The 22,032-nt window shown below is 61.1% G+C and overlaps 1 protein-coding gene across 1 annotated transcript; it reads right to left on the reverse strand.

Moving 5' to 3' along the window:
• Positions 1–480: 480 nt before the first annotated feature.
• Positions 481–16,308, reverse strand: COL1A1 (collagen type I alpha 1 chain). Its single transcript, XM_027742360.2, has 51 exons — positions 16,115–16,308; positions 14,253–14,447; positions 14,045–14,079; positions 13,901–13,936; positions 13,723–13,815; positions 13,570–13,638; positions 12,651–12,695; positions 12,358–12,411; positions 12,092–12,145; positions 11,915–11,968; positions 11,706–11,759; positions 11,548–11,601; positions 11,403–11,447; positions 11,082–11,135; positions 10,927–10,971; positions 10,667–10,720; positions 10,286–10,384; positions 10,154–10,198; positions 9,975–10,073; positions 9,665–9,718; positions 9,466–9,573; positions 9,173–9,226; positions 8,879–8,977; positions 8,643–8,696; positions 8,453–8,551; positions 8,216–8,269; positions 7,747–7,800; positions 7,596–7,649; positions 7,414–7,467; positions 7,100–7,144; positions 6,902–7,000; positions 6,625–6,732; positions 5,945–6,052; positions 5,791–5,844; positions 5,628–5,681; positions 5,419–5,526; positions 5,267–5,320; positions 4,849–4,902; positions 4,483–4,644; positions 4,259–4,366; positions 4,026–4,133; positions 3,768–3,821; positions 3,563–3,670; positions 3,089–3,142; positions 2,863–2,970; positions 2,706–2,759; positions 2,444–2,551; positions 2,073–2,355; positions 1,231–1,421; positions 910–1,152; positions 481–829 (listed from the first exon to the last, which is right to left on the reverse strand). Exons 1-51 carry the CDS (start codon positions 16,194–16,196, stop codon positions 683–685), a joined length of 4,362 nt encoding a protein of 1,453 aa, XP_027598161.1. The 5' UTR covers positions 16,197–16,308; the 3' UTR covers positions 481–682.
• Between the last annotated feature and the right edge of the window lie 5,724 nt (positions 16,309–22,032).

The following is a 22,032-nucleotide window of genomic DNA, read 5'->3' on the forward strand; positions in this document are numbered from 1 at the left end:
CTCATGTGCTTGGGAATGAATTGGTTTTGCTGCCTGAATGAAAAAATAAAATTAAAAAAAAGAATTCATAATAAAACCCAAAGATTCATAATAAGAAATGGCAAGAACTCAAAAGGCTGGTACCCAAATTAAAAAACTCAAGAGGAGGGGAGGGGAGAGAGAGGGAAAACAAGGAGAAAAAGCAAATTATAACCAAGAATTAAACATCTTCCTGGTAGCAAAAAAATTAATATTTGAATGAGATGCAAAAAGCAAAGGGGCTGGTGGGGAAAGGGGGGGTTTGGAGGGTGGGGGTCGACCAGTCCCAGGGGGGTCTCAGGGATTTTCGGTGAGTTGAGCTGCTCCATCTCTGGGGCTGAGGAATGAGGGGGGGGGGGGCAAGCAAGCGAACCCACTTCCTGGTGATTTTGTTTGAAAAAGTAATTTATTTTTATTTCGGTTTTTTTTGGTGTTGTCTTTTTTTTTTTTTTTTTGGTTTAATGCTTTTTTTTGTGGGGGGAGGGATTTTTAGGTTTTTCTCTTTTCTTTCTTTTAGAGACGCTGGATAGAAAACCGACACAAATTCAAGTCCATGTGAAATTTTCTCCTTTTTTTTTTCGCTGTTTTTTTTTTCTTTTTTTTATTATTATTATCATTATTATTACTCTCTCCTGTCACGCTTTCGGGGGGGAGGGTGTCCGGTTTACAAGAAGCAGACTGGGCCGATGTTAACGCCGAATTCCTGGTCTGGAGCGCCGACATCCATAGGAGCCAAATCAATGATGGGAAGGCGAGACGTCTTCGTCGTCTTGTACTCGATGACTGTCTTGCCCCACGCGCCGGTGTGACTCTGTGGGGACACCACGGTCATCCCCATCCCCAAAAGACGTCCCACCGCCCCGCCAGGACCCCCCGTCCCCGAGCACCCACCGTGCAGCCGTCCTCAGTGACGCCGTAGGTGAAGCGGCTGTTGCCTTCAGCCCTGATCTCGATCTCGTTGGCGCCTTGGAGGAGAAGAGCCTTCTTCAGGTTGCCGGTGTCCTGGTCCATGTAGGCGACGCTGTTCTTGCAGTGGTAGGTGATGTTTTGGGAGGCCTCGGTGGACATGAGGCGCAGGAAGGTCAGTTGGATGGCGACGTCGGCGGGGTTGGAGCCCTCACCGCCGTACTCAAACTGTGGGAGAAGAGGAATCGGTCACCGTGGAGGTCCCCCAGCCTGGTTGGCCCCTGACCTCGTGGCCCCCGTGCTCACCTGGAAGCCGTCGCTCATCGTCTCGCCGAACCAGACGTGTTTCTTCTCCTTGGGGTTCTTGCTGAGGTACCAGTTCTTCTGGGCGATGGTGGCCTGGGTCGGGTAGACGCACGTCTCGCCCGTTTCCATGTTGCAGTAGACCTTGATGGCGTCCAGGTTGCAGCCTTGGTTGGGGTCGATCCAGTATTCGCCTGTGGGGTGAAGGAAGGGGGGTCAGGGTAGGGGATGGAGGTGTGGAGCAGACAAGAGGGATGGAAGAGAGGAGCAACCCAGGGAAAAAAAGGGGAGGAGCAGCCAAGAAGGAATAGAGGAGGAGCAGCTAGGAAGGATCAGGTGAGGAGCAGCCAGAGGGATGGAGGTGAGGAGCAGCCAGAGGGATGGAGGTGAGGAGCAGTCAGGAGGGATGAAGGATGACAGTGAGGAACAGCCACAGATGATGAAGATGGAGGTGAGGAGCAAGTGGCAGGAACAGAGGATGGAGGGATAGTTGAGGGATGTGAGATGGAAAGATGAAGGATATGAGAGCTTGAGAATGAAGAGATAAAGGAGGGAGGTGAGGAGCAGCTGTGAGAGGTGGAGGAGGGAGATGAGGAGCAGGTAGGAGGAAGCTCAGGAGTGGATCGTGGAGTTGGGCAACAGCCACAAGGAGGAGAAGAGGAAGGAGGTGAGGAGAAAACAGGAAATGGAGGGACAGAGGATGGAGGTGAGAGCAGCCATGAGAGACAGGATGGAGGAATGAAGATGGGAATCAACCATGGGGATGGAAGAAGGCCGGAGGTGAGAAGCAGATAGAGGGGACAGAGGGATGGAGGTGAGGGCACAGAGGGGCATGGGACACTGACCGCTCTTCCAGTCGCCATGGCACATCTTCAGGTCGCGGCAGGTCCGGGCAGGGTTCTTGCGAGTGCCCTCGGGGCTGCGGATGTTCTCGATCTGTTGGCTAAGGCTCTTGAGGGTGGTGTCGACCTCCAGGTCGCGGTCACGCATCACGTTGGCATCGTCAGCCCTGTAGTAGCGCCCACCATCGTGGGCCTTCTCCTGGGGCGGCTGGGGCAGGAAGCTGAAGTCGAATCCACCACTGGGGGGGCCGGGAGGACCAGGGGGGCCGGGTGGGCCGGGGGGACCCTGCAGGAGGAGAGGAGGAGGAGGATGGTGGGCAGGCAGATGATGAAGGAGGCGGCACTGGGCGGGCGGCAGAGGGGCGGGTACGTACGACGGGGCCAACGTCGCCGGTGCGCCCGCGGGGGCCAGGGGGGCCGATGGGGCCGGGCAGCCCGTTGAGACCATCTTTGCCAGCAGCACCAGCGGAGCCAGGAGGACCCTGTGGGATGGGAGAAAGGGTGAGCGTGGCCATCCTGCCTGGGCAGAGTCATCCCCTCAAGCCCTGACCCACAGCCCCACGAGGAGCCCGATGGTGGTGGGGACTCCCGTTCCCTCTTGGGATACCAGATATCGCGGCTCATCCAGGGACTTACTCGTGGACCGGCGGGACCAGAAGCACCAGAAGGACCTTGTTCACCAGGAGAGCCCTGTGCCAAGCAAGGAAGACGAGGAAGAGGTGCCATCAGCATCTCGTGCTGCCTCCAGGACATGGGGCAGCACCCGGAGCCACCATCACCCCACGGGACTTACAGGAGGACCAGGTGGGCCCTGAAGACCGGAGAAGCCTCTGTGACCCTTCATGCCTCTGTCACCCTGTTCACCAGCTTCACCTTTGTCACCACGGGGACCTTGTGGGCCCTGGAGGAGGAAGAGGAGGAGGAGGAAGATGTGTTGAGTGAGGTCCAGACCAACCACTGCCCCCACACCCGTGGGGACACAGAGACACTGAGGAGGATGGAGGAGAACATCAACTTACAGCAGGACCACGAGCACCAGCAGGACCAGGAGGGCCAGCAGGACCTTGGGGACCCTGAGACAGGAGAGAATGGGACAGGTTAGAGCATCCTCCACCTTCCACTGCCACTGGCTTGGGGCAGCATCACCCTGAGTGGGGCGGTGGGACCTCTGACTTCATCCTGAGCAGGGTGGTGGCACCCCTGGCTTCACTCTTTGCAGGGTGGTGAGATCTGTGGCATCACCCTGAGAGGAATGGTGGGACCCCTGGCACCACCCTTTGCAGGGTGGTGAGACCCCTAGCATCACCCTGAGAAGGGTGGTGGCACCCCTGGCATCACCCTGAGAGGGGTGGTGGCACCCCTGGCATCCTGGGGAAGCCCCTTTCAGCGGCAAGAGCTGAGCCTGAGTCCAGACCCCACGAATAAGATCCCTCTTGGAGTGCCCCTGGGCCAGGGAGGGGTACAAGGGGGGCTCTGGGCAGAGCAGCACTTACAGTCTCACCACGATCTCCGTTCTTGCCAGCAGGACCAACAGGGCCGGGGGCACCGGGGGCACCGGGAGCACCAGGGGGGCCAGCAGGGCCAGTCTCACCACGGTCACCCTGTGAGGAGGAAGAGGAAGAGGAGGAAGAGGAGAGGTCAGTGTGGGCCAGTACAACCCCATCACCCCCTACTGTGCCCCCCTCACAGCCCACTCACCTTGGGACCAGCAGCACCATCACGGCCGGGGGCACCTTCAGCACCAGGAGCACCCTGTGGAGGAGGAAAGACCCTCGTTAGGGATGGTGGGAGGTGAAGAGGGGTCACTGCTCAGCTCAACACGGGCCTCTCCATGCACCAACCACGGCAACATCCACCAGTGCCACGAGCTGGCAAGTCCTCAGCACAACGAGCCCAACGCTGACACACGGGGGCGTCGGTGCCACCAAACACCGATGGATGCCCACGGCCACCCACCTCACGTCCAGCTTCTCCGGGGGGTCCAGCCAGGCCAGGGGGGCCCATGGGGCCGGGAGGGCCGCGCTCACCGGGGGAACCGGAGGGACCTTGTTTGCCGGGTTCACCCTGTGCAGGGGAGGGAACAGGGGGTGTCAGACACGGTTGAACATCCCACCCCCGGCCACGGGGTTAGCCAGACCCCGGCAGGGGTCACAGCGCTGTCTGTTCCTGGGGACCCCTCTGGTACTCACAGAGGGGCCGGGCAGCCCGGGGAAGCCTCTCTCGCCTCTCTGTCCGGGGAGACCAACGACACCGCGCTGGCCGGCGATACCTTGGGGTCCGGGAGTGCCGGGAGCGCCCTGCGGGGACAAGCAGCGCCTCAGGGTGGTGGCAGCGGCGGGGTCCACCCTCCCTGCGGAGGGGACAGCTGGGGGGGGTGACCGGCACAGGGGGTCTGACCGGAGGGTTGACTTACAATGGGGCCATCAGCGCCAGGAGAGCCCTTCTCGCCGGGGGGGCCGGGGGGGCCGGCGGGTCCCGGCTCGCCGGGGCGGCCAGCGGGGCCAGTCTCACCACGGGGTCCTTTGCCACCTTCCTTCCCGCTGGGGCCGGGGGGGCCGGGGAGGCCGATGTTCCCCTGGACGGGAGGGGAGGCGATGCCATCAGGCAGCAGGCCGGGACCCCCCCGGCTGCCAGCTGAAGGGCGGCCAGGGGTATCCCGGTGCCAGATGGGGCAGGGAGGCCACGTGGAGCAGCCTGGATGGGTGCCCAGCACCTCCCGTGTTCCCCGTCACAGGCACCCTCCTGGCCTCCACACCTCTCATCCCCTGGGGGTACTCACAGAGGGGCCGGGGGGTCCAACTCGTCCAGCAGCACCAGGGAAACCAGTAGCACCCTGGAAGGGAGAAAAGCTGGAGTCAGCGGGGTGGGATCCAGGTGTCACAGGGCCAGGGTACTGTCCCCTGGCTGGGAGCCACGGGGGGCGGGGGGGAACCCCTTGGCTGGTGGCCAAGAGGGCAGGATCCATCTGGAGAGCTGATTTTGTGGGCATAAAAGCAACCCCTCCCCCTTTTCCCCTCTGCTCTTCCCCCTCCTGGGATGAAGCCACCCCACATCGATGCCATGTCCCAGGTAGTTTTGGGGTTGCAGGAATGGAGGTGCCCCACGGTGTTGGGGCAGCAGAGCGAGACACAGTGGGGAGTGTTCACGCCCCAGGGGGGGTCCCCAAAACCCCCCATCCCCACAAGACTGGTACTTACAGGGGGTCCGGCGCTTCCACGAGCACCTTTGGGACCAGGAGCACCAACAGCACCCTGTGGGGGAGGAAGAGGAGGAAGAGGAGGAGGTGAGGGGTGAGCTGTGCCATGGGACTGGATCCCAAGGGGATGTGGGGTGGGTTGGGAGAACTTACAGCAGGTCCAGGAGCACCAGTGGGGCCAGCAGGGCCGGGGGGACCGGCATCACCCTTGGCTCCAGCATCCCCAGTTTCACCTTTAGCACCAGGCTGGCCATCGGCACCCTGTGGGAGAGGGAGAGGGGTGGATTCGGGGGGCTCAGCATCACCCCGGCAGGGGCAGGATCAGACCCCCAGGCAGGGAGGAGCGAGGCTATTGCACTTACAGGGGGGCCAGCAAATCCAGCAGGACCGGGAGGGCCGGGCTCGCCGCGGTCACCCTGGGAGAGACGGGAGGGAAGGGAGTCAGACGAGCAGGGGACGGCCACCAGAGCCACCAAGGGGCGACCAAACAGCAGGGCCATCACTCAGGGTGGGGGGGACACTTACGGGAGCCCCACGGGCACCAGTGGGACCAGCAGGACCGGGGGGACCAGCTTCTCCCTGGAAAAGGGGAGGACAATCGGAAAAAAAGGAGGTCAGGGCTGCGGCGAGGAGGTGGCAGCGTGTGCCGGACACATCCGTCCCCGGGGGACGTCCCTACCTTGTCACCGGGAGCACCAGCGGGGCCGGGGGGGCCGATGGGACCGGTCAGACCTCGGAGACCGTCTTTGCCAGGAGCGCCGTCAGCACCTTTGGGACCGGGGTCACCCTGGGGAGGAAGAGGATTGTGGGTTAGTGGGGAGGTCCCTTCCGGGGGCTCGCCCCCTCTTCCCTCTTTCTTGGGTGCACTGAGCCATTCCTGGTTCTTCATCGTCCCTGGGAGAGGCTGGGACCATCCTCCTCCTCCTCACCAGAGCTGGGGTCTCAGTGAGAGACTGTTCCCAAGGGCCACGCTCGGATTGAGGACAGAGGTGACACTGAGCACCCCCTTCCCCAAGGCGCTGCTTCCCCCCCAGCCTTGGCTTGGGGGTACATCCAGCCCTGAGGGGACAATGATGAGGGGGCACAGGGGTGGTGGGGAGCAGGTGACCAAGGGGGACATCAAGGTTTTGGGGGCACATCCAGCCCCAAGGGATTGATGAGGGGAGCACAGGGATAGTGGGGAGCAGAGGAGCAATGGGGACACTGGGGCTCTGGGGGGCACATCCAGCCCCAAGAGAATGATGAGGGGGGCACAGAAGTGGTGGGGAGCAGAGGAACAATGGGGACATCAGGGTTCTGGGGGATGCATCCAGTCCCCAGGGGACAATGAGGGGGGCACAGGTGTTTGGGGACACGTACCCTGTCACCCTTGGCGCCTGGCAGGCCGGCAGCACCACGTTCTCCAGGCATACCCTGCAGACCGGGGGGCCCTTGGCTTCCGGGGGCTCCGGGAGCACCAGCATCACCCTGGGAAAGAGAGACAGAAAAGAGGGATTAGCAAGACCCCAGCACAGCAAAACCCTCCTGGCTCCAGCCCCAGCCAAAGAAGCGAAGCCAAACCCATCACGCTTTACAACTGCACTCAAAAGCTGGGGACAGTCACCCACCACCCCGACATTCCCAAGCTGGCACCTACCTTAGCACCATCATTACCGGGAGCACCGTTAGCACCACGAGGACCTTGGGGACCGGGGGGGCCTTGGACACCACGTTCACCAGGGAAACCTCTCTCACCCTGGAGGGGGGAGGCAGGAGAAGGGCCGAGGCCATCAGGGGGATGTCAGGCACTTTGGGATGCCAAGAACCGATGGGGAGTCCACGGAGTTCAACTTACCCTGGCACCGGCAGGGCCGGGAGCACCGACATCTCCGGGGACACCCTGTGTGGGAAGGAGAGGGTGTGGAGTCGGAGGAGGCACTGCGGACGGGTAGAGGGGTCCAGAGGGGTCCACAGGGTACCCCCAGGGGTCTCTCAATCCTTGGGGCAGGGCTGGGATTCCTACTGCTCCCCCACTGCGTGGAGCACATCACCTGGGGGGGCACTGGGGGGACCCCCCATCAACATGCCCCAGCCACGACTGGGAGAGGGGACATGGGGAGGGGACATGGGAAGGGGACAGGGAGGGTCTCAAGTCGCCCATGCACTCACCTGCTCACCAGGCTTGCCAGCCTCTCCGGGGGGGCCAGCAGGGCCGGGCAGACCCTGGGGAGGAAGAAGAGGAGCAATGAACCACCAGGGAGGTGGGAGACCAGAGAGGATGAGGGAAAGGGTAACATCACCCCCACCCTGGGTGGTTTATGCCCCTCACCACGGAAGGGGACACCCCTCACCTGGAAGCCAGGAGCACCAGCAGGACCTTGTTCACCTCTTTCTCCAGCAGGACCCTGGGGGAGGCAGGACAAGTATTGAGGCTCAGCTTCTGAGCCCCTTCTTCGGTGGCTGAGCACGGCCATGGGTGGCCACGGGCTGGGGGATACTCACAGTGGGGCCGGGAGGACCTTGGGCACCAACTTCACCGTCTTTGCCAGCAGCACCCTGGGGAAGAGGGATAAGAGGGTGCTCAGAGCACGACCCCGCAGAGCTCTGTGAGCCCCCCCTCACCCCCCCACCTCCCCAAAACAAGGGTGTGGCCACACGGCGTCCTTCGAAGGACGGGAGACACCGCGGGGTGAGCTGCCCACGGCCACATCACCTCCCTGCTGTCCCCACTCCAAAGCTGTGGTAGCCACCGGGATGGAGTCCCAAACACCTCATCCCACTGCCCTCCTCGTCCTTGGGGCTTTCCCTGGCACCGCTCAGCCATCCCACACCCCATCCCTGCCACCCCACACTGGGGTGACTCCCCCTGGGGTGACCCCCATCCTGGGGTGATGCCCCCTGTCACCTCACACAGGGGTGACCCTCCCTGCCGAGCCCCCACCAGACCGTTTGTGCTCCAGCGAATACTCACCACGGCACCGGGGGGACCGGGAGCGCCTCTCTCGCCAGGTTTGCCGGGCTCACCCTAAAAAGAGAGCAGGATGAGACCTGTGACGACACCGGGGGGGGGACGGGACGGGTCCCCTGAGCCACCTGCCCATGCACAGCCACCGTCCCCAGTGGTGGCAGTGGCCGTTGGGTGGGATCCCTCACGGACCAGGGTGCAGCATCACCCTGGCAGCCCCCCGGGGGGGGGTGTCACACTCACCGCAGCACCTTTGGGACCAGGGAATCCCATCACACCGGCTTGACCTCTGGCACCGGGGGGGCCGGGGGGGCCAGGGCGACCGTCTTGACCAGCGGGACCCTGTTATGGGGGGAGCCAGAGCCCTGTCAGCTGAGCCCGCGGTGAGCCAAGGGAGGAGGGGACATCAGTGGGGACAGCGGGGACAACTTACAGGGGGGCCAGTCTTGCCGTCGGGACCGGGGCTCCCGGGGCTTCCAGTCAGACCCTGCAAGGGAATGGGAAGTGGGTCAGGAGCTCAGGTATCCCAGGAGATGCTCCAGAGAACGGGAGCATCCTGGAAAGCAGCTTCTCCGTTGGCACGGGGAGTGTGACAGCCGGCATCCATCAACGTGGCTCGTTGCTGCCGCTGCCACCGTGTCACCGTGCCCGCCACCCTGCCACGCTCACCTTGGCACCGGGGAGGCCGGGTTCCCCGGGGCGTCCAGCTTCACCAGGAGATCCTTTGGGGCCGACGGGGCCGGGGGAGCCGCGCTCGCCGGGGGGACCCTGGGAAGGGCGGGAGAGGGGACAGGGGTTACTCTGACTGCAGGACAGCACCCGGGGGCAGGGCAGGAGCAGTGTCACCGGAGGTGGCAGCAGCACAGAGCCGGTCTGGCCACTGCTTGGGACAGGTGACAATGCTCAGCGTCCCCATAGCCCCGATGACGCGACTTTCTCATCCAAACAGACACGGGCACCCACCTTGGGACCAGCGATGCCATCAGCGCCAGGGAAACCGCGGCTGCCGGGAGCACCCTGCGAGGGACACCAGAGGGGTCAGCGTGGGGACACGGGGTGGCCTCGGGGCGCTTGGGGGTGCAGGGGAAGGGTGTGCCGGTGTGGGACATGGCCACTGGTGGGAGTAGCCTGAGGAGGGGCTGGGGATGTCACTACGGTGTCCTCGAGCACGCACAAAGGTTCAGCTGCTGGACAGCACGGGGACGGGGATGGGGACAGGGACATGGCAGGGAGGGGACAGGGATGCTCCTACTCACACGTTCGCCAGCAGGGCCGGGAAGCCCAGCGGGGCCGGGCTCACCACGAGCTCCTCTCTTGCCTTCCTCACCAGCAGGGCCGGGGGGACCTTGGACACCAGCGGGACCCTGGGGGAGGAGACGAAGGGATGAGCACCCACAGGATGTGCTGGGGCCAAGAGGGACCGGGACCCCAAGGTGACATTGAGGAATCACTTACGGGTTCGCCTTTGGCACCAGTGTCACCCTTGTTGCCTGGAGCACCGGGCTCACCCTGGAGGTGGATGGAGAGAAGAAGGAAAAGCTGTTTAACACCAGATTGAGGAGCAGAGGGAGACCTGAGCTACATCCTGATCACCCCTCAGAGGCAGGAGGGTGCTCAGCATCTGTCACCCCCCAGCACCACCCTGCCCTGACAGGGACCAGAGGACACCAGAGGAGGCACCTCCAGGTAGGACATCAGCTTGCTGGAGCAGAGAAAGAGATCCAACCCCAGGAAGAAGAAGATGGAGGTGTCCAGGGATACTCACAGCGTTACCCTTGGGACCGGGGGCACCACTGGGACCCTGAGGTCCGGAGGGACCACGGGCACCGGGGAAGCCGGGAGCGCCAGCAATGCCAGGAGCACCCTGGAAGAGGCAGAGGAGGGTGTGAGGAAGCAGCACAGCCCTTCATCCTGGAGCTGGAGGGGGAAGCGAGGGACACTCACAGTTGCACCCTTGGCACCAGGTTGACCATCAGCACCAGGATTGCCCTGTGGAGAGAAAGAGGAAGAGGAGGGTTATGGCGGGGCTGGCAAGACGTGAGGCCAAAGGACAAGGAGCCATCAGATGTCACTTACAGCAGGACCAGCAGCGCCAGCAGGGCCGGGGGGACCGGGCTCACCACGGGCACCTTGGGGACCTTCACTGCCACGAGCTCCCTGGGGACCAGTTTCACCCTGGGGAGGAAGACGAGGGAGGAAGAGCCATGAGCATGAGGGTTTCCCTGATCCCCAACATGGATGACCTCCCCTCCATCTGCAGCTCCTTCCCCGTGGAGGCAAAGCCAGGAGAGATGCTCACGGGACTTGTTTGGGGACATCCCCATCTGTCCCAAGCAGTGGTCAGCTCACAGCATTTTGGGCTTGGGAACCCATGCCATGCTCAGTCCTCTTCCCCATCCCACTCTCCCAGTTTCCACCAGTTTCTCCCAGCCCAGGAGATGATCAGGCAGGTCCTACCTTAGCACCAGCAGCACCGGGGAAGCCGGGGGGACCAGCAGGACCAGTTGGACCCTAAATGGGAGAGAGGCTGCGTGTCAGAGGAGGGATCCCACCTCCCACACCTGGCACTGGTGGGATTTCCAGGCAGCAGAGCTCTGGCTGCCATCTGGGATTTCCCATTCGTGGTGGAGCTGGGATGGGATCTCTCTCTGGAGAAGCTGGAGGTGATTCCAGGTTCTGGAGGAGGGTGGATGGGTTTGGGGTTTGAGGTTACTTACAGGGGGACCGGCAGCACCAGGAGCACCGTCATTGCCACGAGCACCCTGTGGGAGAGGACACATCCATGAGTGATGCCCACAGGTTGGAGAGGTGACCCCCAGCCCCCCCAAACCCTAGGCAGGGGGTCTCAGCCCTGCCCAGATCGAATACTCACAGCAGGGCCAGATGGACCGGGACGGCCTCTCTCGCCAGGAAGACCACGAGGACCCTTGGGAGGGGACAGGACACATTTAGGACATGTTTGGGTCACCTAGGTGGGCACTTACCTCTTTCTGAGCCTCCTCCTATCCCTGTGCCCCCTGTCTCTCCCCACTCCTGCCCACAGTGACATTTCCAAGGGGTTAATCCCCCTCCCACCCTGGTGAATCCCTGGGGAAGCATCCCTGAGGATGAGCTGGTTCCCCATCAGGTCTTGACCCCCATCCCCATCCCCTCTTGCCCATACCCCCACGCCCCTCAGGGGTCCAGCACTCACCATCTGCCCGGGAGCACCGTTCTCTCCAGGGCTGCCAGGCTCACCCTGGGAGGGGGGAAGGACAACATGAGGGACCTGCTCTGGAGGGAGGAGGGAACAGCAAGGACATTCCAAGGACAGGGGTGACACTGCCACCACTCCTCACCTTGGGGCCAGCAGGTCCAGGCTCACCCTTGGCACCATCCAGACCACTGAAGCCCTGAGTGGCAATAGAGAGAAGGGGTGGGGGGTCAGGAAGGGATCTTTGCTGATGTTGGGGTCCCACATCCCCTAAATCTCACAAGCACTCGAGGGGGGACTCACTCTGTGTCCCTTCATGCCTGGCAGGCCAGCAGTGCCTGGGAGACCACGGGCACCCTAGAAGGAAAGGGGAAGTGGTCATGGAGATGTTGTGGGGGCTGTCCCTGCACCCCATTACCCCTGTCCCCAAGGGGACAGACACCTGGTGTCACCAGCAGAGCACAGCAGGGGTGTCCCCTCCTGTGTCCCTGTGTCCTGAGGGGCCACCTCACCTGGGGGCCGGGGGGACCGCGCTCTCCGGGGCGACCGGGCTTTCCGGCTTCACCCTAGGGAGAAGGACACCGGGTTGGTGGCATGTCCCCAAGCCAGGAAGCTCCTGCTCACCTGGAGGGGCTGTCAGGGCCACCGGGCCCCAAACTGAGGGGGGACCCCATGGACAGGCCACTTACGTCATCTCCGTTCTTGCCAGGGGGGCCAGCGGGACCACGGGGACCCATGGGACCCTAGGAGAGATGTAGGGCAGCAGTGAGGATGCTGTGGGTGACAGCTGTCCCCTGTCACCCTGCCACCCATCCTGGGCAGAGCCAAGCTCTGCTGGCCCCGTTCCCACGGATCCCAAAGCAGGGACAGTGTGGCCACAGCCAGGGCTGGGAACCAGCAGCATTGTCCCCGTCCCCAGAGGACATCAGCTGGAGCAGGAGATGGCAAGACTCACAGAAGCACCAGGCTCTCCAGGTTCACCAGGGGGACCTTGGAAACCTTGAGGACCCTGGGGGGAAAAAAGGGGGTAAAAAAAAGGAGAAAATGGGTTAGAAAGTGAGAAGTTTGGGCCTGAAGCCCCCAGTGACAGTGGAAGTGTCCTCCAGTATGGTGGCACGAGGACGTGTGTGCCCACGTGCTTCCGTAGCTGTCAGGAAGCATGAGACATCCCCCAGCCCATCCCACCCAAAGGGGCCTTGGGGGTTTCTTGTCCCCAAAATCAAGGGGAGAGGAAGAGGAGACACTCACAGGAGCACCGGGAGGGCCAGGGAGACCACGGGGACCGGCTGGGCCCTAGGGGAGAATGGAAAAGTGAGGAGGGGGTGCCTTGTCACCCTCTCCCTATTGCCAAGCCTTCCCTGTCCCCATCACCACCCCACTGCTGCACCCAGTGAGCCTCACTGCCACTCCACCACCATCCCACTGCTCTGCACATCTCCACTCATCACTGCCCCAAAACCAGTCCCTCCTTGTCCCCATCACCCCCATTCCCTGTCCCCACTGCCACCCCATCCCTGCCCCTATTGCCACCCCATCACTGCGCCCATTGCCATCCCCACACCGTCCCCATCCCTGTTCCCATCTCCATCCATTCCTTGTCCCCACTGCCACCTCATCCCTGTCCCCATCCCTGCCCCTGTCTGCATCCCTGTCCCTCTCCCCACCCATTCCCTGTGCTTGTCCCTGACCCCATCCTTGTCCCTATACCCACCCATTCCCTGTCCCTATTGTCACCCCATCCCTGTCCCCATCACCCCCCATTCCCTGTCCCCAGTGCCACCCCATCCCTGCCTCTATTGCCACCCCATCACCACCCCGACCCCATTCCCCTCCCTGTCCCCATCACCCCCCATTCCCAGTTCCTCATTGCCACCCCATCACCGTTAGCTTTGACACTCCATCACCACATCCCCCCCCCATTGCCACTCCATCCCTATCCCCACTGCCACCCCATCACCACCCCATCCCGGTCCCCATCCCTGTCCCCATCCCTGTCCCCATCCCCTCCAGGTCCAACATCCCTCCCCAGCCCTCCCATCTCGTGCCACTCAGTGGCATCATCAACACATGAAGCACTTCTGGCACCTCACCCAGCTTGACCCTCCACCCCCTGTGCCCCCCGTGCCCCCTGTGCCCCCCCATGTCCCCCTGTGCCCCCCATGCTCACCATGGGCCCAGGCACGGCCATCCCCCCGGCTTTCTCATCGTAGCCGTAGGACATTTGGGGAGCGAAGTTCTGTGGGAGGAGGGAGAGAGCGGGGGGTGAGCAGGGCGTGGGACCCCCGGAGGGACTGCATCACTGAGGACCCCCCATACTCACTCCGCCGAGGCCTGGGGGGCCTGGAGGGCCTGGGGGGCCCGGGAGACCAGGCTGTCCAGGGATGCCATCTCTGCCAGGGGGGCCAGGGAGTCCCTGGGGGGAGAGAAGAGGAGGGTGAGCCCCAGCGGGCCGGGGGTCCCAGGGGTGATGCCTACCCTGGGACCGGGGTGATACCCACCCTATCTCCTTTGGGGCCGGTGTCTCCTTTAGGACCCTGTGGTGGAGAGATGAAACAGATGGTTAGAAAAGGGGGTCTCCAAAAATACGGGGGGAGGGGGGATGTGGGGAGGTTTTGGGGGATTAATTTTGGGGGAGCCTTTACCTCCACTCCAGCACTTTCTGGGTAGACAGGGGAGGCTGTGGGAGGAAAAAGGGGCCTTCAGAGCAGCCCAACATCACCCACCAATCCCACACCCACCCAACAGCCCAGACATGGGGAGCGGGGGGGACACTGAGCCCCGCTGGTCCTCAAGGACCCCCTGAACGGATAACTCGGCCGTCGGAGAGCTCTGGGGGACACGCCACTGTACCGTCGGTGTCGGGACAGATGGGGCAGCATTCTCCGAAGGGGATCTCGGCGTTGGGACAGTCGGAGGTGTCCTCGCAGATCACCTCGTCGCAGAGGATGTTGCCGCTATCGCAGACGCAGATCTGGCAGGGTTCTGGTTTCCACACATCCTTGTCGTTGTACGTTAGCCCATCCTGTACGCAACTCCCAGTTTGGACTGGGACACAGGGGCAGGGCAGGAGGAAGCGTCAGGACGGAGGGGAGAGTGGATCCCGTCTGGTTCTCCCCCTCCCCTCCCGTACCCTCCCTCCCCTCCTCTCCCCTCCCTTCATCCCTCTCTTTGCTCCTGCAGTGTTTCTCCCTTCATCTGGTTCTCATCAGCCCATCGCGGTGACACAGGAAAAAGCTCCACAATAAACTCTTCCCACATACGCTGGAATTTAAACAAAAAAAAAAAAAACAAAAAAACCTCCAGCCACTCTCTACGTCCCGCGGGCGGATGGGGCCAAGGCAAACATCCCCCCCCCCCCAAAAAAAAAGGCAGGGGGGTCCCCGCCGTCCGCGGGAGGACGGCGACAAGGATGGGGCGGGATGAGACAGGGATGGGACGGGGATGGGACGGGGATGGGACGGGGTGGGTTGGCCCCAACGTCTGGGCTGAAATTAGATCCAGGCGGCTGCGGGATAGGGCTGGATCAGGCCAGATGGGATTGGGGAATGGGAGGACAGAGAGTGGAAGCAGGCGGGGGCTGGCGTGGGGAGGGGAGGGCAGGGCGGCGCGCCAGAGCCCGGGGGTGGCCCCATGGTGGGGAAGGGTCCTGGGGAGGGGGCGAGGGGCTGGGTCAGCTCGTGGAAGCCCACTCGGGGAAAAAAAAAAAGGCAAAAGGGGTAAAAAAGGCAAACGAGGAAAAAATGGCAAAGGGAAATAAAAAGGCCAAAAAAAAAAAAAAAATAAAAAAAGGAGAGGGGATGGAAAATGCAAAATTCCAATGGAAAAAAAGGCAGAAACCGGAATGAAAAAAAAAGGTAAAAAATGCAGAATGGGAAATGCAGGATTGGGAAAAGGGGAATGGGAAACAGAGAATGGGAAATGCAGGATGGATGTTGTCAATGCAAAATGCAGAATTAAAAAAAAAAAACAAATCAAGGTGTTAAAAAAAAAAAAAACACCAAAAAAATCCTCCCCAAAACCGACAAAATTGGGTAAAAAGCGATGGGTGCCAGGGCCTGGCGCTGCCCCAGCGTCCCCCCGTGTCCCCCTCCTGCAGGTGGCAGTGGGGCACAGAGGGGACATGGCAGTGGGGGGGTGACCCCAGCCGTGCCCCCGTCCCCCGTCCCTGGCAGCTCCCTCGGCTGCCGAAACATTTTGCTTATGAATCATCCGAGACTTTTCTAATTCTTTCCTGATGGCTTTCGCAGATCCCGGGGCTGGGCCCCCCCTTCTCCCTCCTCTCCCCCCCTCTCCTCTCTCCCGCGCTCTTTCCCCCCTTTCCTTTCCTTTCCTTTCCTTTCCCGGCCTCCTCCTCCTCCTCCCCTCCGTCCCAGCTCCCTCCTTCCCCGCCGGCTCCTCTCCACCCTTTCTTCCCTCCCTGCTCTTGGCAGGGTGCCCCGACTCTCCACACGGCCACAGCCCCCCTAAACCCCTTTTACCCCAACTCCAAATCCCCTCAAGCCCATTTTTGTGTTTGTTTTTTTTAAAGTTTTTCCCTAATTTCCCTACTTTCCCCCTGATTTTCCCTCTCTGCTCTGCACACCAACCCTGATTTCCTCCTTCCCCACACCAAGGCAGCCGGACCAAGGGTCACCGATGCCACCAGACCCCATCCCATCCCACACCCCACATCCCACCGGGGTGAAGACCATCACCCAGCGCCGGCTACTCACTGTCTTCTTCTCCTTGCCCGTGGGTGAGTAGTACAGTCGCTGCTATCAACAGCAGTAACCGAGAATCCACAAAGCTGAACATGTCTAAATATTAGACATGTAGACTCTTTGGGTCTCTTTTGTTCTTAGGTTGGGGTCATACGGGGCCGATCCAACCCTGGAGCTCCAAATCCAGACCCCAGCAGAAACTTCCTACTGCCCTTTGCCCACTTCTTTGCCTGCCCTTATATACGGTGCGGCAGCGGCGAGAGGTGGGACCCATTGCAACCAGGGAATTTTGGACGGCCCCTCGGCCAATCAGAGGCACCCAGCGAGTCGGGGGGCACCCCTTGCACACCCCCCCTCCCGTCTGTCCATGCACACGCACACGGACATGTACACGCGTGTTGTCCCCAGGCAGGGCTGCAGTGGCGGCTGTGGGGTGGATGGGAAGGGGATGGTGGGATGGGGGTTTCGAGGGGGTTTGGGGTGGTTTTTTGAGGGGGGTTGTGATTTTTTGGGGGGGTTTGGCACACTCTGAGGTGTTTTGGGGGGATGGATGTGGCGGGGCGGGGTGGGGACAAGGAGATGTGGCACGTGGCGCTTTGGGGACCCCGGTGCCACGCGACGCCTGGTGCTGTACCAAGGAGGGGGGGCGAGGCCCTGCAAACCCCCACCCGCCACCCAACCCTGCACTTGGGGATCCCCAAAACCCACCCACCCACCACCCCCCCTCATCTAAACCCCCATGACAGTGCGGGGCCAAGACCACCAACCCTCAACCCCCAGAGCATCCCTTGGATGGGCATCCCCCCACCCATGGACACCCCAAAACCCCTCCAAGAGCCACAAACACCCCAAAAAACACCAGTTTGATTTTTTTCTTTTAGTTCTTTCTTTCCATCTTTTCCCTTCCTTTCCCTTGATCCCCTCACTCCTGGCCATCCCTCTCCCCTCGCTCCCCCCCTGGCACGCCTCCACTGCCGTTTCCACATTTGAAGGAGCCACGTTGGTTGGAAAAAGCAAAAGCTCCTGGACAATAATCCACAACCTACCGTGCAATTTGGGGAGGGTGTAATTACATGCCAAAAAAATCGACGCATTTACCAGGGCCGGGAGCTTGGGAATGGAGGGGGGGAAGGAGCCCTGCATGGGCAATGTGGCACCCTGGGGGGGGGCACTCCCGTGTTTCAGGGGGGATTTTTAGGGAATGGGATGGGAAATGGGACTGGGAAGAAGGGAAGAGATGGGTTTAGCCCTTGTGCTTGTGCCCCCCATGCTATGCTGAGGGTTTGTGGGATCATGGGAATACTGGGAGTACTGGGATCAGTCTGTCGCCCCTGTCACTGTGCTGAGGGCTTGCAGGCTCATGGAATACTGGGAATACTGGGAGCACTGGGAGAACTAGGTTCAGCCTTCACACCTACACTTGTCCCCCTCCACCAGTGTGCTGAGAGCTTGCAGCTTCATTGGATTACTGGGAATACTAGGAGCACTGGGAAAATGGAGCTTACTTAGCTTGTGTACCCCCTGTCACTAGGCTTGCAGGCTCATCAGGATACTGGGGATACTGGGAGTACTGGGAGCACTGGGTTCACTCTTGTTGTCCCTCCCACCACTATGCTTAGAGTTTGCAGGTTAATTGGAATACTGGGAATTCTGGGAGCACTGGGAGAGCTGGGTTCAGCCCTCACACCTCTGCTTGCCCTTCCACTACTATACTGAGAGTTTGCAGGCTCAGCAGGATAATGGGAATACTGGGAGCACTGGGCTCACTCCGTTTGGTCCCCCGTCAATATGCTGAGGATTTTTGCAGACTCAGCAGAATACTGGGAATTCTGGGAGCAGTGGGAGAGCTGAATTCTGCTCTTGCACCTCTGCTTGTTCCCCCCACCGCTGTGCTGATGGTTTGCAGGCTCAGCAGGATACTGGGAATACTGGGAGCACTGGGCTCATTCCGCTCATTCCCCCAACCTCTATGCCGAGGGCTTGCAGGCTCAGTAAAGTACTGGGAGCACGGGGAATACTGGGAGAACTGGGAGCACTCTGTTTGTCCTCACTGCCACTCTGTGAGGGCTTGCAGGCACAGTGGATTACTGGGAATACTGGGAATACTTGGAATACCAGCAGCACTGGGCTCACTCTCCTTATCTCTGCTGCCACTATGCTGAGGGCTTGCAGGCTCAGTGGATTACTTGGAGCACTGGGAACACTGGGAATACTGGGAGTACTGGGGTTACTCCGTTTGTCTGACCTACCATTATGCCGAGGGCTTGCAGGCTCCGAGGATTACTGGGAGCACTGAGAGCACTGAGCTCATTGCAGAGCAAAACCACGTCGGAGTAGAAGCTCCCACTAAGACATTTCCTTATTTTTCTTCAGGAAAAACACAAGTCAAGACAATTTAACAATGAAATAACGGGGGGGGGGGGGGGGCGGGGATGACACATCGCTCCCTCCTCGCGCCACCAACTTGTCCGGGGGACTTTTTATTTTCCCTGTGATGAAATTCAATAAAATGCAACAAAATCAAAGCCACCCGAGGAGGGGGGGTCACACACATGCCCACGCACACGCGTGTCCATGGGGCCGGCAGCAGCTGGCCCCCGTTCCAGCCTTGTATCCATGAATCCGAGACACGTTGCAGGCAAAGCCTCCTCCAATCCTGCCTCGGCGACTCGAAAAGCCTGGCCAGGCTCCAGCCTGAAGATGTGTCTTTAATTTTTGCAGCATGACAGAAAAGAAAAGAATGTCATCGGAGGGTTTTTTATTTTTTTTAATAAATATATATGTATGGAGAGGGAGGGGAAATAAAAAAGCAAGGGGGGGGAAAGGACGGGATGATGCCACCTCATCAGCCCCCGGACACCCGCCCCAGGAATGCAGGAGGACTTGAAGAAAGGATTGGGGGCTGGGAAAAGGGAAGAATTCCCACTTTAAATAAATAAAAAAAGTTAATAAAGAAGAAGAATATAAAAAAAAAAAAAGGCTGGAAAAGTCATTAGGATCCTCGGAAGCGGGATGGGAGATGCCAAGCACAGGCCTGGGCTCCCGTGGGATGCTGAGAGGGGTGGCACCCACCTGGGACCCTCCTGCTCTTAGGGGGTGTTTGGGGGGGGTTGGTGTCACATGCAGCCTCCCCTCAGTTTTGGGGGAATCCCAGAGCCTTCCCTGCACACCCCAGACTGGTTTTACTGGTGCAAACTGGGCATGTGGCTGGCGGTGTGGGAATGGAGGCGGGCACACCAAAAAAGATGGAGGTCACCCCAAAAAATTGGGGGTCACCCTAAAAACTCACCGGTCATGACAAAAGGTGGTGGATGCTCCAAAAATACAGCGGATGCTCCAAAAAGCTGGTGGACACCCCAAAAATTTGCTGGATGCCCCTAAAATTTATGGGCCCCCAAAAAATCGGTGGATGCCCCAAAAATTGTCCGACCACCTCCAGGACGGGTTGCTCGCTGGGGAAGGTGGGAAGGGTGGAAGGGGGCAGCTCCCCCATCCCTTTTGGGTATGACCCACTGAAAAGCGGGGTGCCGGGGGGGTAGGGAGGGGAGGGCGCGGGGGTTTGTTTGCCGAGGAGCTGGAGCAGGCGCCGGCATCTGGAGCGAGTTAACTCCCCTCGACAGCCCAGACACATGGATCGGATTAATTCCCTTTTTTCCCCCCCCCCCCCCCGCCGCCCCGCTTCCCTGTTCCCCGCTCCACAGCCCCGGGAGCCGCTCCGACCCATATGTCTCCCCCATCCCGCCACTATCTCCCCCTTCTCACCCCCCAAAAGAAGGGTCCCCCCACCTCGGTGGTGGTCGCAGTGAGGATGAGGATGGTGTCCTGCAAGGTGGTGACACGCAGGTGTTTGTCCCCGTGGAAGGGGGATTCCCCCCACTGATGTCTCCACAGTAGGACCCCCCCCCTCCCAAGGGTGTCCCCGGTGTCCCCAAACCCGCCATGCCAGCACCAAGAACCCCTGGAGGGGGATGTTCCCAGGTGCCCCACCCTTCTCGGACCCGAAGCACCTCGACCCCCCACTATTCCCCCGCTCCATGGGGACGTGGTGGGCGACTCGCTGCCTCGGTGTCCTCCCCCCGCCCGCGGCCGCAGCCCGGCACCGCCCCGGCTATTCCTGGTGGCCCGTCCGGCCCTCGGCGCCCTCAATTGTGGCGTCAGGGCAGAACCCCGTAATCACGGGCCGCGACTCCCCGGCTATTTCCAGGGAAAATTGCTAAATTGGCCTCCGGGATGCCAACGCCACGCCGCGCCTCGGCGGGGCACCGGCGGCCGGGGGGACGGGGGGGGCGGAACACGATGGTCGTGTCCCTACTGGGATGGCACGGGGACCCCCGGGTTGAGGAGAGAACCTGATCCTGCTTGACAGGTCCCTCTGCCTGGGATGGGTCCAGTAGGATTGGGGGTTTGGGCGAGCCCCCTCCCAGGGCTGGGACCCTCCGGAGGGGCTCATTCTCTCCATCTGAACCCCCACATCCGAGGTTAGGACCCTTCAAGGGGGTCCTCTCCCCCATCTGAACCCCCACATTCCCCCCGTGTTCAGGTCTGGGTCTTTCCTGGGGGGTCATCGCCCCAGGTCTCCATCCCCCCATTCAGGGCTGGGACTCTCCTGGGGGGCTCATCCCCCTGCATCTGCACCCCCAAATTCCAGACCTGGATCCATCCTGGGGAGGCTCATTCCCCCCATCTGTACCCCCAAATCCCCCCATATTCAGACTGTGGCAGGGGGAGTCATCCCTCACCCATCTGCACTCCCACATCCCACTTCTGGGGACCTCATTCCCTCATCTTCACCCTCATCCCAAGACCTGAGTCCTGAGCAGGGCTGGGGATAGACAGGGGCTTTCTGGGCTTGGGGGATTTGGGGGGAGGGGGGATTCCCAGGCAGGGAGCAGCAGCCCAGCCCGGGCCTCCACAGTCTGGGCTCACAGAGCCAGGATGGAAACTCTGAGGGCCGAGCTCCATGCTGAACATTTTCCGTTCCCAGTTCGCTTCCCTGCTCCCTTTTTTTTTTTTTCGTTTATTCCTTTTTTTCTTTTTTTTTTTCCCTTTTTCTTCAGTTTCATTGAAGAATTTGCTGCCCCCCCAAACCTCCCCAGGTCAGTTCAGGGACAGGGAGATGCTCCCCAGCCCTATCACAGCCGGAATGTGGGACTGGAAGGGATGTGGGGGTACCCTGAGCACCCCACATTCCCAAACACCCTCTAGGGAGGGGGTTGCTCATCCCTGAACCCCCAGGAAAAGCATCCCCAGGATCTGCTGGATTTATTTCTTGGGGCAGGGGGTGGGGTCAGGACTGGAAACAAGGAGGGGGATGGGGACAAGGATGGGGATTGGGGTGGGACGGGACAGGGACTGGGACAAGGATGAGGATGGTATGGGGATAGGAATGGGGTTGGGGACGGGATGGGGATAGGTTGGGTCTGGGAAGATGCCTGGGGATGGGAACACGAGAGCTCCCGCGCTCCAGAGCCTGGCTGGGATCTCTCCTGGTGACCTCATCGGCCGTGGCTGGACCAGAGCCCGGGGCCTGGTGGGGACGGTGGCTCTGGTGCCACGTGGCCAGGGCGTGGGGCTGCCAGCACCAGCCTCGCACCCTCCAGCCCCCCCCAGCTGCCAACCCCAAGGTGCAGGGGGTGTCCTGGGGGTGCCCTGGGGGTGCTGCACCCCAAAATGGGGGGGGGGGGTGAAAATGCCAAGAGCCCCCAGGTAGGGATCGGGGTGAAGGTTTGGTGGCTTTTAGGGGCCAGAGCTGTGGGCCCTGCCAGCAGGAAGGGTGGCAGGGTCCCAAAGGGCACGCCTGGCACCAACCTGCTGCCACTGCTGGGCTCGGGGGTCTCATTTCCAGTGGGAAATCAGGCACTGATTGGGGCTGTTGGGTTGGGGTTGATGTTTGGGGTGGGTGGCTGGAGTATTTGAGTTGGTGGGCTGGT

Source organism: Pipra filicauda, unplaced genomic scaffold, assembly GCF_003945595.2.
Source record: "Pipra filicauda isolate LSUMZ 115617 unplaced genomic scaffold, ASM394559v2 scaffold586_size332294_pilon, whole genome shotgun sequence".
In the NCBI taxonomy this organism is placed as follows: Eukaryota; Metazoa; Chordata; class Aves; order Passeriformes; family Pipridae; genus Pipra; species Pipra filicauda.

What these genes read in the sequence shown, in the direction of transcription:
- COL1A1 (XM_027742360.2), bottom strand. Translation starts at nt 16,196, where the DNA reads ATGTTCAGCTTTGTGGATTCTCGGTTACTGCTGTTGATAGCAGCGACT. An exon ending in ACGGCAAGACTGGCCCCCCT is followed by an intron (nt 8,552 to 8,642) that starts GTAAGTTGTCCC and finishes CCCCCATAACAG; the next exon opens with GGTCCCGCTGGTCAAGACGG. An exon ending in CCGGTAATGATGGTGCTAAG is followed by an intron (nt 6,733 to 6,901) that starts GTAGGTGCCAGC and finishes TCTCTTTCCCAG; the next exon opens with GGTGATGCTGGTGCTCCCGG.